This window comes from Elephas maximus, chromosome 2, assembly GCF_024166365.1.
Source record: "Elephas maximus indicus isolate mEleMax1 chromosome 2, mEleMax1 primary haplotype, whole genome shotgun sequence".
Taxonomy (NCBI): domain Eukaryota; kingdom Metazoa; phylum Chordata; class Mammalia; order Proboscidea; family Elephantidae; genus Elephas; species Elephas maximus.
In genome coordinates this window covers 170,589,119-170,604,263 of record NC_064820.1, presented here as the reverse complement: position 1 = coordinate 170,604,263, position 15,145 = coordinate 170,589,119, and the positions used below count along the sequence as shown (strand labels likewise).

The 15,145-nt window shown below is 46.4% G+C and overlaps 1 protein-coding gene across 1 annotated transcript; it reads right to left on the bottom strand.

The window, feature by feature from the left end:
• Positions 1-693: 693 nt before the first annotated feature.
• SAP30L (SAP30 like) lies at positions 694-14,717 on the bottom strand. Its single transcript, XM_049874187.1, has 4 exons — positions 13,945-14,717; positions 9,788-9,910; positions 7,489-7,587; positions 694-5,980 (listed from the first exon to the last, which is right to left on the bottom strand). Exons 1-4 carry the CDS (start codon positions 14,140-14,142, stop codon positions 5,852-5,854), a joined length of 549 nt encoding a protein of 182 aa, XP_049730144.1. The 5' UTR covers positions 14,143-14,717; the 3' UTR covers positions 694-5,851.
• Positions 14,718-15,145: the final 428 nt, after the last annotated feature.

The window sequence follows — 15,145 nt, the reverse complement described above, 5'->3', positions numbered from 1 at the left end:
AACAAGTGTTCAGGTGATGGCCCAACTTTAAATAGAAAGGCTCTAACCCCCCCCCCCAAAAAAACCCCAAACCCAGTGCTGTCAAGTCGATTCTGACTCATAGCAACCCTACAGGACAGAGTAGAACTGCCCCATAGAGTTTCCAAGGAGTGCCTGGCGGATTCAAACTGCCTACCCTTTGGTTAGCAGCTGAAGCACTTAACCACTACGCCACCAGGGTTTCAAGCAAGGATCTACTATGGGTGAAAAACAGCCAGTTTTTGAGACATTTAAACATTGGGATATTTACATAAAGGTCTGGATTTCCAGATCCCCTTGTCAAATCACAAGAGCTGGGCACATGGGCAGCAGCATTCCAGCCTACTTAGTATTCTGACTTTACAGATGGAGAACCAAGGACCCAGAGAGCAAAGCTACCTGCACAGCATTGTCAGGTACACCATGTGGCCGTTGGACCCCAGACTCAGGAGACCAACTCCAGCAGGTCTCCTTCCACGGGGAGGGATGGGAGAGCAGGCCTAGAACCTGGGGCCACCCTCCTGTGATTCTACACTCACTTGGAGTGAAGGGAATTGGAGGGGGGTAGAGGTGCTAGTACTTGTTGCCGGGGAAGAAAGACTACTGCCACCAATCACTGTATTATACAGCCAGGGACCAAATGGCAAGGACATTCAAAGGGAAAAACAGAGCATGTCTCTTGTTATTCATTCAGATTGTTTATTAAGAGCAAAAGTTGGGCCGTCCCATCTGTGTGATATTACAACATGAAAAGTCACATACATACTAAGGAGACCCCACAGAATTGAGAGCCTTTCAACAGTACAGAGCCATAGGTTACAAAAATCAAAATACAAATGATCTCCCAAATTTGGTAGGAAACAAGTACAACAAGAGGAAGCCTGGAATGGAAGGGCACTTGCTTTTCAATAAGGCAGTTAAAAAATGAAAGAAAAAGAAAAAAAAAAAAAGCAAACAAACCCAAAAACAAACTCCCTAAAATGCACTCCGATGGGCATAATGGACAATAGAAATGTAAAATAAGGGATCCTGTACAACCCTCTGTCACTGGCAGATGTGTTCATTAAGTGAGGCAAGCAAATGGATTCTGTGTAAAGATGCAGGCTAGACGAAAGAACTGATAGTAGACATTTTTACCTTAAGAATGGGTCCCACCTTGCCCCAGGGTCTACCTCAAAACCCTTCCTCACCATAAGCGTGGAAACAGTCTGTAATAAAATGAAAGGAAATAAAAAGGCACCCCCTAAGGCACCATGCTTCCCAGGGCATGACCCTGAGCTCTGGTGTCCTTCAGTTAACTGCCTAGCTCAGTAACAGGGTCTGCGAGGCTGCAAATTGCAGGCACACGGAACGGGGTCTGTCCAAGTCAGGGCCAACTAAATTACACAACCTCAAAGGACTGCCTGAAAAGCCAAAGTCTGACCAAAAAATCCCAGACCAACCCCATTCCATGAGAATTTGGATTCTGGGACAACCCTTCATCTCCCACCAGGGCTCCTGCATCCTGATCTTAGGCTAGATCTGTTCTCCCCTACCATTCGTTTCGCAAAACCCAACTGGGGGCTTTCCTAATCATTTCACCCAACCTTGAGTTCTGCAGGTTGGTTCACAGTCCTTGAGAGCCAGGTTAGCCTTGGCAAACTGCTCAGCTGCAAGGTCTCAAGAGTCTGAGGGCAGCTGACTTCAGGCTGGACTGAAAATCAGCCTGCAAGCCCGACAGTGATGAGAGAGCTGGACAAGCAGGAGACCTTAGAGGTCAGTCCAGTTGTGTGGGACTTCAGGCAGGGCTTTTTCAATTCTAGTTTCCCCATCTCTAAAAATGGATGATTGGACCCCAGCACCCTTAACAGAGTTTCCAGCCTGAAAATATGGGCTTTTCTCAGAGCCTGAGATGTGGTTTCCTCAAGTTCCTAAGCTTTGTTTTCTCAATAAAAATGGTGTGAAGTCCTTGTAGGAACTGTATTAAGGTGCCAGCCCTTGGCAGCCATGGAGCCTTTAAATTCCACATGGAGCAATGGTAATATTTAAAAATCTAGCTGAAGTTTTTCCTAAGTGAGGCTGTCAACATCAATTTTTGTGGGGCGGCACAGAACTAAGTCCTGTTTTAGGTTATTTTTTTAGCAGGTGCTTAACACCCTTCCCCCATCCCAGTCTACCAGCTTCAGCAAGAACAAGTAAGTACAAGAAGGCTGATGGGGGTCCTTCAACATTTTCCAACAAGGAACTAAACGGACCAATACTCAGGGGAAGAACAGTCTTGTGTCAGATACAAGACAAAGTGTGCCTATTTTCTAGCTGCTCCTTTCCAAATGACAAACACTAGGCCCTGGGATAGTGCCAGCAGTTAGGTCATTGGCCAAGATGAACAACTTGTTTCATGTGGCCTGATGAGGTGGAGACTAAGATGGAAATTTACAGAGAACACAGAAAAAAGCCAGAGGTTTACAAAGATAGAACAGGCTTCCCCAAGAGGTAGTGAGTTCTTTGTCCTCAGAGGTGTTTAAGCCCAGACTGCTCAACCCCATGGTGGGACGGTTGTAAGCAGAATGTAAGCACCTATGGGGAGACTGGACTAGATGACTTAAAGGCCCTTCCCCACTTGGATCTTGCCATTGTAATGATTGAGAGCCTTCAGATAGTTTCCATAATGCAACCACTCCGGGATCTGTACCCAGGGCAGCCTATTTCAAAAGGCAAGACCCCCAGAGTAAGTTCCCTCTCTCTCCTACCTTCTCCCTTCTACCAGGCTGTTGTTCTGCAACATATTAACAAAAAAGTTCCCACAAAATAAACAGCCAAAATGCCAAGGTTAGACATAACATTACAGTTGCAAACAATTATTAATATCTTTTCTCTGAAAGACTAGCAGTGACTCTTTAGCTATTATATGAACATCTAACAGCTTGGCGGCTGTAACACATAAGTGAAATTCTTTATTTTACAACACCAGTCTCGAATCCTTTGGTTTTCAATATTTCATGGGATTCAGCTATGATCTTTTTCACATGCGGTTGCCAAACTAAGAGTTTGTTCACCGAAATGAACAGTTGTCCATTTGTTTTTTAAAAACCTTAAAACGAAGAAACGTGAATGGCAGGATACTGACGTTTGCATGGGACAACCTTCAGGCATATGAAAGAACCATACCAGGCTGGAACGGAGGCAGGAACTGTACTCTTTAAAGAGACAACAATGCCAGTTCTAAATTTCAAATTCCAGTTTTGCCCAGGAGCACCAAGAGGAGAAAAGGCAATGCTGCAACGTTACACGTGGAGAAAGTGGAAGAGTCCTTGACAGGTGGTATAAAAATGCAGGCAACCGAGATGAACATTGCTTTCCCAAAACCCCACTACTCCCTGAAGCCAGACCCTGTTGCTCTGGAGGTCTGGCCATTTCTCACAGGCAGAAGTCTTGTGGCCACAGATCAAGTCATCAGTAACTGCAGGAGAGACTAAGGCAAGTGGTTTGATGAGAGAACAAATTTCTGCACATGGAAAAAACTTAAGTTCGGACAGCTGTCTTTTCTCTCTCCTGATCTGTTTTCAAAGAATGAAAAGATACCCACAACCTCCACTTTCCAAAAGCACCTTCCTTTAGAGGAAAGACGGTATGGGACTTGAGTGTGCACGGCATCTGGCTGAAGGTGAAAAGTTTCCCCAGGCTTCACTTTGGAACGGAAGTATTCTTACAGACACACTTGAACAGATTGATCCTAACACCATGTCTTCCTGCAAAGAAATGTATTGCTGCCTCAACTGGGAAAACAGATTTGCTGTTAAAGAAGCAGTGACATGTCTGCCCTGTCTGACATTTTTGGTTTAAACATTAGAAAGATACACTGTTTTCTTCTGTAAGACATGGACATTTCCAGAGAAAACACTCTGTCCTGGCAAAGTGGCCTTGGTGTTTGACTCCTTCAGAGCCTTTCTAACTCAGCCTGTCACGGAAAAGCCCAAATAAGCTACATATCTTTGACCCTTTGGGATGCCTGCATCAGCATACTTGAGCTATAAGTAGTGAGAAGACCTCAAAATACACACTGAATCTGAATGATTGAAAACACCTTGATTGAGAGCACCCTAACCTGCCCTCTAGAGCCAGGAGGCATATCAAAATAAGATCCCCACACAGTCCAGAGTATATTCTATGTACATTCATTTACACATATTTAAAAAGGCAGCGATCTGCTAAGCATGCATGCTGAACACTGGTAAAAGCTTGGCTGCAATGGGATACACTGCATTTTAGTTCGTGGTGCCCTGTGCCCATCCACAGAGGGCACGCACTCTGCTCCAGGGAACTGAGGCCTCCAGACACTCTGCCACCCTGCTTCCCTGGGATTTTAGTCCTGACTTCTGTAGGTTGGTGCTGAGATTAAGCCATCTACGAGACATTAAAACTCTCTGCCAGGCCCGGCTGTCCGCTGCTCCTTTTATTATTTAAGGCTTAAGAAAGAACTCAGAATTGAAACTGAGTTGGAAAATGACACTTTTGACCATAATATACATCAAGATGGTCAGAAATTCGAATCCAAATCCTTTTCTTTTTCTCCCACTCCCCTACCAATACCCTCTGCCCCTCAACACCCTGATTACAGAATTTTGCAAAAGTATACTTTTGGGTATAAAGCTTTGTTTTTACAGGATACTTTGGCTCTGATATAATTAGATAGAGGAATCTGACTTTTTGAACATAAAAAAAAAATCAGTTAATTATTAATCCTTTTTTTAAAAAATAATTTTAGCAATCTTTCCCCCTAATGGGGAGACAAATTACTCACAAATATGAGCATCAGATAGCACTGGCCTTTGTTGCTTAAACCCATGATTTGCTGCTGACCTCAGAGCCCGGGGGTCAAGGCCAGCCACACTTCCACTCCCAGAGCTCAACTTCTCCTACTTGGTCCTTGGCAGCTTTCTTGGTGGTTGTGAACTGAGCATTAGTACTTCTGAGATATTAGCCCCAAGTCACCGAACATCTCTGTTTGTCAAAGCATTTACTGCCCAGGAGAATGGCTGAAGTTGTAATATGCAATTTCAGCCCAGACTGAAGCAGAGAGGGGCGTGCAAAGGACTGCATTTCCTGTGATGGTCTTTATATCAGTGTTTCTGGAACCTTGACAAATACAGCTTTGCACATGCAACTGCCCTGAAGTCCTCCTTTGATGTGAAATCTCCCTGTTGGGTGTCAGGGCTCCCTCCACACTCTAGCAGTTAAATGGCAAGCAATAGAAATGGCAGAGTCTCAGTAAGTAGAGGTGTGAAGCAGCTGTTACAAGGCTGGCACTGTTAGTGACAGCTCAATTAACCGCCAAATACTGGCTGGGTGCCTACTGTGTACAAGGCACAGGGCGATGAGGGGACCAGTGTCCAACTGATTTGCTGATAAACTACAAAGCTTGCAACAAAGGGGAACATCTATATCCCCAGTTGGCAGCGTGCAAGTCCAGATCTGGGTCTGCTCATGCACCTCCACCTTCAGCTGTACCTCACTGCTATTCCCGGGCTATGTCTCACACATGGTGGCCTGCTACTACAACGTGACGACCAAAATATGTTTTATCCCACATTTCCAGTAGAATTGACTTAATGCTTTGTTAAATGCTGCAATACGTATTCTTTCAATCTTTTTATGATCCAATTTTTTTTTAAAAGAAATTCTTTCTATACACATGCTGAATCATGAGAACGTAATTCTCCTGACCAAAAAGATTTACAGTACTCATCAAACTTTTTTATTTACAATAAAATTTTAACAGTCTTTATGGGCTTAACGGTAGCTGATATCACCTGTGCATTAAGCATATTTCATGCCTTTAGGACGCACTTCACCTTCACTCGAGCTGTTTGCCTCCCTCCGATTTCTGATCCAGTCTACTCTTGTTACTCTTCACCATGTAGATGAAGTAGGCGAGGGTCTCTTTTTCATTCACAGGTATGTTTCTGAAGTGTCGGCTGACAGTCTACATGGGGGCAAAAACAGAGTCCCATCAACCAGGTAATACTAGGTCCACAAATTGTGCTAATGGTGCTTCCCAACTACAGCTAAATCCCAACAAATGAGCAGGAAGTACTGCCAAGATCCCAGAATGTCCTTCTCTCCCAGGGGTTTAGGTGGTTTCCAGGCTTCCAAAAGAGGCAATTTAACCCACAACACTCCCAAGGTGCAGTTCTATTTCCATGAGTGCCAGCTGTCCCCATGGAGGGAAAGACCGGGACTGCTCTGGTTGGCAAGCTGCTATCATACCCTCTCAAGCCCTGGAACTGGGCAGAAACTTATCTTTTTTAGTTGTGTCAAATGAACAGACAATCTAACAGATAAGAGCGTTTCAGTCCAAGAATTCCTCTAAACAGTACACAACTGCCTCTTATGAGACATATCAGGTTTGAAGGGAAACTCATCATTTATTATATATTCCTGTCCTTGAAAAAAATATTCCAAGTCCTGAGAGTACAAGTTTCTTGCCTCACCTCATTCTGTCCCATCCACCAGGGGTGAACACTGGCAAATGGCCATGTTATCTTAAAGTAGAAAAGGTTTGTGTGCACCTATGTTTTATCCAGTCATTGGTGAAGGAGAGTTTTAAGAAAAATGACAGATTAGTAAGAAACCTCACTGGGAAGACCAAAACAATCCCGGCTATAAGCCTTTAGGGGAATCTTGGAATGAATGGCTTGAGGTGGCTGGGACAGATGAGAGAGAGAAAACTTGAAATAGAGTGGTTATCTCTAATCTCAGTGGTAAGACTGTATTTTTCTTTTCTCCATTTTTCAACTTTTCTACAATAGACAGAAAAACACACAAATAAAAAAGGGATGAGAGAGTGTCCACAAACATGCCAACAGGGCAGAAGTATCAAGCGAGGCTGTCAACATATTAAAAAAATGGCCAGTGGAATATGTACTTTTTTCCCACCTGCAAACCATGTTAAGGACTCAGGGTAGGAGAAAGCTTTCTTGGACTCTATTCATTATACCAAGTGTACTTCCATTACCAACATCTGTATAAAAGATATCAAGAAAAAAAAGAAACGAAAGAAAAATAATCCTACAGGATGTTAGCGCAAGTTTTGAGGTGACTAACCCGATGCAGCTGATATATACAAAGGACATATCTATAAGGAATTACGCATAACAAGTTTCAAGCAAAGAAAAACTCAGGACTTGGAATCCTGAGATTCTAGGCCTGATTCTGCCACCAACTTGCTGTGTGTTTTTAGGCAAGTCATTTCTTCTCTCTGTGCCATGGTTTCTTTTCTGGAAATGGGCCCTCCCAAATCTAAAGGCTATGGGATTCTAAACTGTGCAACGGAGAATGGGGAGTCACGCCAGAGCTGAAGGGATTAGGACTAACACACACACACACACACACACACACACACACACACACACAGCAACAGCGGAGAGTCAAGGCCCACCATCAGAAGCACAGTGCTGACTCTCCTTTTAGAAGGCAATTTTGTCTACCTACTTCTGCTAGCTGGGCCTTATTGAAGCCTGGCCTGGTCTGCAATTTGTAGTGTCGTTTATAACGTCGGAGAGTGTTCACCTGCAGCTGGAATAGATCGACCTAGAGAGAAGAGGAGAAACATATTATCCATCAACCAGCCAGCCAGGTCTCACCAGCAGCCCACTGTGTGCCTAGCACTACACTAGGTGGAGGTGGGAGTGGGAGGGCTACAAAAGAAGTCTTAGAAATAACCCTTTGAGGACTAGTATCTCCCTGGGAGGACAAAACTAACAGTAAAAAGGAATTCTGGTGGGATAGGGTGGCCCCAGAAGGCAACTGGAGGGGGTGAGGCTTAAGCTTGGGAGAGGCAGGGTTTAGAAGGCATTAGGACAGAAGGGAATGAGGGAGATCATGACCGCTGAAAGATAGGAGATGGACAGACAGGCTAGGGGGTCACAGGCAATCTGGGTGGATTTGAAAGGTGAGACTGGCGGCATGTCTTGCAAAGCAGAAGGAGCCATCAGAGGTGGTGGAGGGTAATGCTTCGGGAAGATGGATCTGGTGGGGGTTGCTGGGAAGACTGATAGGGGGTGGATGGAGATGCTATAGCAATGGTCCAGAAATGAAAGGATGAAGTTGAGTTTTGCGGGGGTGGTGATGGGGAGGGGCATCAAGGATGAAGAGGAAAGGCAAAACCAGAGAGGCGTCCTGAAGGAATATATACCAGCACTTGGCAGCAGACTGGAGAGATGGGCACGAAGGATGGCAACTGGAAGAGCTGCTATTCTCAAAATAGTTCTTTTCTAGACTCATCCTTCAGGCACTTGAATTCTTAACAGCCCTCCAGAGAAAGCTCAAAAGCTACTGTAGTGAATGTACAAATCAGCAGGTTATGGTCAGGGTCTCCACAGATGACTGGATAACAGAGGAAAGGGGCCCCTTTTGTTCTAACACAGAAGAGAGGAAAGCTGCACAGTCATGAGATATTGAAGGCCCAGAAAGCTGGGCTGCCTTTTTTAAAAGAGATGTTCTTGCTTCAGGCAGGTGGACAGCACTTTAAAACAAAATGAACGATCAATAGGAGGGGCCAAAGTCCTTCATTCTTTTCAAAACATTCCTCAAAACTTTTTTTTTTATGTGTGTGAAAAGCATTTAAAAATTGAATACATTCATTTCTCTATAAAATAATAATAACACTGCTAAAGGCAACAGAAAGATACTGTAAACCAATGCTGGAAAAGGGGACACGGGGAAGGGTAGAGCGAAAGGGCCGTGTTTTAAAAGGTCTCCTCCACATCTGCAGACAATGGCCCGCCTACTCTTTCTATTCCTACACAGTCATTTTCACTGTGAGTGCTAACAGGCAGTTGCCTTATGAAATATTCATGCATCAAATATTCAATGTACGCTATAAACCGTTTTTCTTTTGCTGGGTCTTAAGTGAAAACAATTTAGACAGAAAATCTAATATTCCTTCCTGGAGCCTTGCTTAATAGACACTGGCACCTTGAAGGAAAGGCAGCCTTCTGGTTTGAGAAGCCTTGATCTTATCGTCTAAAGCAGGGGTTCTCAATGGGGGATATTTTGCCCCGCAGGGGACACATACCAATGTCTGCAGACATTTTTTTTTTGGATTGTCATGACCCATGGGTTGGTACAACTGGCATCTAGTACCCACTTGCCAGTGCTGTTGCTAAACATCCTACAATTCACTGGACAGCACCCACAACAAAGAATTATCTGGCCTCATTGTGAACAGTGCGCAGACTAAGAAACCCTGGTCTAGTACAACTGACTATGGTATGGATCTGTGAGAACAAGTCTACACCAGGAATCACAGAGTCAGAGAGTGACAGAAAATCAGAGCTGGCAAGAGCTCAGAACTCACACCCTCATTTTACAGACCAGGAAACAGAGGAAGTGACTTCCCCAAAGCATATACAGTCTCCAAGTTTAATGGCAAAAACAAAGTTTAAAAAAATTTGACACTGTAGTTGATTAAAGCATCTGTCAGGGGCTTCTTGGAGAAAGACAGTGTGGCCTGTTTACTGGCAGGGGCACTGACCAGAGCCTCCAGACTATACGTGTAACTTTGGGTCTCAACGCCTGTCTGTAAAACGATGGGGCAGTTAGACCAGAGGATTTCTCAGCTTTCAGCTCTCAGATTCAATATTACTACGATTTGCTCTTCAAATAAACTACAGCAAAGCAAAGGGGACTAAAATGACTGCTCAGCACAAAAATGAGACCGGACCAGAGGTAAGGATCAGATTAGAATCCATTCTTCCAGCTTTCTCGGGTTGGTTATTCCAACGTTTACCTCAGGTATATCAGTGTCATGCTCAGGAGAATCTCCACCATCGTCACTTGTCTTCCTCTTCCTTTTATTTCGTACGCTCTGGATGAAATTTTTGTGGAAATCGCAGATATATAGGTGCCTTACCTGATGGGAAGCAAAGCAAAATCAGAGTTGCCAATTCTACGGAAACATCAACAGATATCTGTCAAATTATGGGCCCCTCTCTTTTGCAAAGCATCGGAGAAGTGGAAGGAACAAGATGCAGGCCATAATTTCAAGAAGCTGACTACTGAGTTGCTGAACAAGAAACACACAGAGAAAGCTAACACCACATTGCGCTGTGTATTATACACCAAGTCCCCACTGAATGCAGAAGACAATAAATGGTACAGGTTCAGCAAAGGGAAAGATCCCTGCGGCTAAGATGGTCAGAGTGGCCGCCCCCGATGAGAAGGGAGGATTTGTCAGGCAGACAGGAAGCATTCCAGATGGGAAGGAGAGCCAAGACTTGGATGTATCAAATGAGGATGACAGAAGGGGTGAGTGAGGAGGCCCAGGGCTGACGGTGTCAACTGGGTGGGGGTGACTGCCCATGTTGGAGAGTGATGAGAGACTCGGAGGTGGGGAGGGGGGTGAGAGTAGCTTGGACTTTCCTTCAGACAAGGCAGAGTCCCCCAGGGCTTTTGATGTAGGGAGTGATGTGATATTTTTAGAAGACTTGTAAGAATTATAAACTTACAGTGGGCTGGAATGCATCACCCTGAGGGAAAAAAAAAAAAAGGAAAGCAGAAAAGAAGGGATGGTGGTAACAGTATATGGGACATCCTATTTTTACATTGGCGATAGTTACTATTGTAGGATAAGAACTCTCTAAAAAACTTTTATTTCCATGTATCAATTTATAACTTTTGCATAACTTTACATCTGATCCACAAAGAGAAACGGAAAGAGATGCAGAAATTCTCACAAGGTGGAGCCCCATAAAAGGAGCTGGATACTATTGCTGATTTTCTAATACAGGCTGGGGGCATAATAGCAAGTGAAGGGGGCAACAGCAGCTAAGATGTGAGGAATATGCTTTTATTTAAGAATGGGAGTACCACAGTTGGCTGAGGAAACAATAGAAAAATCTTACAGAACCAGAATGCCTGTGTAAATGATGTGGGATTGTTGACATTGAAACAGATGTTGCACAAATGTTTTGGAGAGACTTCTGAATTTGAGTTTATTCCTTAAATTCTTAAAGATAAAAGTAAGCAGACAGGAAATCAGCATCAATTAATTCAAGGCTTTTCATGGAGAAAATATTGAAAACTATTCAGATGAATAATTACTTTCATGTGGTTGGGTTAATGAGTCAGGAGTAGCCTTAAGTTTATACTGTGATGGTGTCTTGCAGACAGTGGGTCCTTAATAAAGACTTGCTACGTCAAAATACAGGCAGTCCCCTACATCTAGGAGCAGCTTTAGCCAGTAAAACCACCGTTTAGATATGGTTACAAATGGGCATATCTTTGCCAGATTCAACTCTGTCAAAGGGCTCTCAGATATAGTACATGCCACTGTCTCAAAGAATCCCACCTGGTTGATGTAGATATTACCGGACATGTTTTTTTCAGGGAAGAAAGCATACCCATGGCATACTGCATATCCCTGAGGGGAAGCTGACCCTTGTTAGCTAGCCCACATGCACACACTGAGAAACTAAGCTGCTCTTCAAGTTCACAAGGTGATAAACTTGGTAGAAGGGCAAGATGGGTGATCTCCTAAAGCTCTGACTAGAAGATTTCAGGTCAGGACACCAGAACAATAGAATTCTAGCTAGAGAACTTAGCAATCACCTGTCCCAATCTCATTTTCTACAGGGGTACACTGAGCCACCCAGAGCAGAGAAATGACCTGGCCAAGGTCATCCAGGCCTTCTGACCCCTAGCATATGTCCTTTCCTACCCCAACATTTTGCTTTATACTATTCTCAACTTCCACTTTTCTCCAGGAAAAAAACAAAAACAAAAAAACAGAAATGCATCAATTAGAGGATGTTTGAAAGCATGTTATATCTTTTAATAAAGCACAAAACACCGCCAATGTCTACATATAAAAAGTCAAATCACTTGAATCAGATTTTTGGTGCTGTTGTTTAAGAAGTTTCTCTGTTAGACCCTTTTTTAATGTAAAGAAGCATTATTTCTCCATAACCAAACCAACATACTGGTTTTGAGAAATTCCAGAGATCAGTGGCCTTTTAGAGGGGGCGGTAGTGGCAGCAAAGGCTGTAGTATCTTTTTCCCATCTCAATTTCTGCAACAGCTAAAAATTCTTGTAACACAGCATTTACGTAGAATTGAATGCCTGCCCAAGCCTGTGAGAATGAAATAGAATTCCTTTCAGAAATAATGACTATACAACACCACCTTGAAACAAATTGTGAGTGATTCCACCTCAAAAACCTACTGTTCCAGGAGCATTACCTTTGGGGAATGCTAGAGCTAGGTTCAGCTGCTTCTCTTCTAGGCAGTGCGTGTGAAATTATCAACATAGCTCAACACAGGCTCTCCACTGGAGTCACTGGGTAAATGGAGCCCCAGTCGCAGCAGCAAAATCGTTCAGATGTAAGGGCATTCAAAGGTTTAAAGGGACTGAAAACTACTCTTTTTTTTTTTTTAAGGACTGGAAAATATTATTGTTATAATCTGCTCAAGTAAAGGCTCCCAACAACCTACACAGAAGGCAGATTCCAAGTGGATGAATTCATTGCTGTTCTAGAAAGAAGTATTTTACTTCAACACCTTGTTGCCAATTAGGGACCTCCCTGATGTCTAGACAGTTGTTTGCTCTCAGATGAATTCTATTCATTCATTCATTCAGAGATTTGTAGTTAAAAAAAAAAAAAAAGGCATTAGCTCACCCCCAACCATTTTAAAATGGCACCTTTCCTTTCAAGAACTGCAAATACATTATAATCCTTAAATTGAAGGAACAAACAAACAAAAAACAAAGAACAAAAACTGGGAGTGGGAGAGCTTGGACGAAAGAGCAGGGAAGAGGTTTACTTATAAAAGACTTAATCAAGGATTATGCATGGGACTTGGCAGTAAATTAGACAACGGGTTTAAGAACTGTACCAGTCTCTAAGGTGCCCTGTGACTTTGAGCAATGCCCCTTTCTATCTCCGGCCTTCAGTGTCTCAACTACAACATCAGAAGTGAAAAATAGTCTCCCTTTCAGTTTAAAAAGCAATGAGGATTCTCTGATTTTCCCTAACTGTGGAAAAATTTTGATTCTAAAAGCGAATGGATGTTAACCATCTAAGCTCTAAGCCAGTCAACCAGAATATTAAATACCCCCTTAACTCATTTCTAATTCCTAATCATGAAGAAGCCACTTAAGGATTGCTGCAACAGATGTCAAACTAAAAAGTTCTTAATTGGTTGACAATAGGCACATCTTTAGAATTGTTAACTAGAAATGGTAAATCACACAGGAAAAGTTTCCTATAATTAGGCACAAAACACGAGGCAATCCTATTCCAATTTAAATCAATTTTCCACCCCCCCAACAAAGAACCCCGCATTTCTAAAGCGGCAACCACTAAGGAAATTGATTTTTTTTTTCCTTTCAGTTACACTGACACCGAAGACCTGGCCTTGACTATTTTCTGCCACATCCTTGAAGAACCCATTTCCCCACAGCTGCCTCTGAAGCAGCGAGCTCAGGGACCCACCGCACACACTGAGGCCGCGGCGGCCAGGGTCGAACTGTCACCTTGCCTTTTCTGAAGGACTAACAAGGCTGCCGGACGCTGGGGGGTAAGCAGGAGAAGAGCCGGGTCCCTTCATCACCCCCTCCCCAATACCTGTTCCTTTGTGGGCCAACAAGATTAAGTCACCTCTCACTGCTCTAGTATCTAAACCAATAAAAGAAGACAAAAACTGGTGTCCAACCTTCCCAGGCAGGAAGAGTCCTCGGAACCTCCCCGCCCCCCGGATTTGGGCACAATCACAGTCATGGCATGTCAGCGCTGGAGCGGCCTTTCAAATTCCGAGTCCAACTCGTCGGCTTGGGAGATAAAGGGCGGCGAGGCCGGGAGCGAGGAGGGCCCGGGAGTCGGGACGGCAGCCCGGGCAGTGGCCGGAGCCGCTGGGCGCAGGGACCCTGACCCGGAGGGGCGGACTCACGCTCTTGTCGATGTCCAGCTTGAGTTTCTTCTGCGAGATGCTCTTCTGGACCCTCTTGCTGAAGGAGGCGTTGCCCGCGGGCCGGACGCAGCGCTCGCCGTCCTCGATGAGGCAGCAGCTCTGGCCGTAGCCCGGGGCGGCGGCGGGGGCGGCGGGGGGCCCTTCGCGGCTGTCCTCCTCGGTGCTGAACCCGTTCATCTCCCCGGCCCGGGCCGGCCCCGCGAGGGGAGGGTCCCTGGTAGGCCACTCCGCGGCCGCGCTCCCTGCGGGGCAGGTCGCTGAGACCCCCGTCCCCGAGGGTCCCAGACTCGGTCTCCGGATGAGGCGCTGCCCTGCCCCGCGCCCGGGAGGCCCGGCCCCGCTCCGCCGCGCTCCGGCTCCTTCAGCCCCCTGGCCCGCTTCTCCGGAAACCCCCTGTCTCCCCTCTCGAGGCCCCGGGGCCGCCTCCCGCGGCTCGCAGGGCCCCGCCGGGGGTCACCCGGAGCGTCTCCCGCCGGGGGCCCAGAACGGTCGCCCTCCGACAGGGACGTCCGAGAGGGTGCCCCAGGAAGCGGCCGCTCTCCAGGCACTCCCAGCCCGGCTTGCCAGGGGGGTTCGAGGGCCCCCGCCGGCTCCCGCCTTCTTTCGGCTGCAGGGCAAACTCGCTGCTGGGCAGCTCTCCCGGGGTGGCGCGGCCTCCCCGCGCGGGGCCCGGCCTCGAACCCGCGGCGCCCGGGCCCCGCGGCGCGTCCGGCCCGCCCCACCCCTGCAGCCGCTCTGCTGCGCCCCGAGTCCCGCGGCAGCCCCTGGGCCGCCCGGCCGCCGCCCGCCCAACGCTCCGCACCACAACAGTTCTCTCCCCCCGCCACCCCCCGCCCTCCGCGGGACAGCGGAAGTCCCGCCTCCTTGCGCCCATTGGCCTCGCTCGTTCTCTGGGCGGGGCCTCCGCCGCCGCTGGCGCGTCCCATTGGACGTTACCGCCGCCAGTTCCCGGCGCCTGGCTACTTCCTGGACTCTGCTGGGATGGGTTCAAAGTAGAGAAAGTGGAAGAGGCAAGAGTTGCCGGCCGAGGGAGGAGGGCCGGGCCGCAGACTCCCTGGCGGTGGGGAGGGATGGTCAGCTGGGTCCTGGCTGGACGGAGGGACAGTCTCTGGGAACCGAGGGACGACATCCGGGGGCCGACATAAGTACAGACGGGGCGAGGGCGCAGAGGGACAGACAT

Excerpts from the sequence above, each read along its gene's own strand:
- SAP30L (XM_049874187.1), bottom strand. The coding sequence starts at position 14,142 with ATGAACGGGTTCAGCACCGAGGAGGACAGCCGCGAAGGGCCCCCCGCC. Across the intron at positions 9,911-13,944 it reads AGCTGGACATCGACAAGAGC|GTAAGGCACCTATATATCTG; the intron begins GTGAGTCCGCCC and ends GCTTCCCATCAG. Across the intron at positions 7,588-9,787 it reads ATGACACTGATATACCTGAG|GTCGATCTATTCCAGCTGCA; the intron begins GTAAACGTTGGA and ends TCTTCTCTCTAG.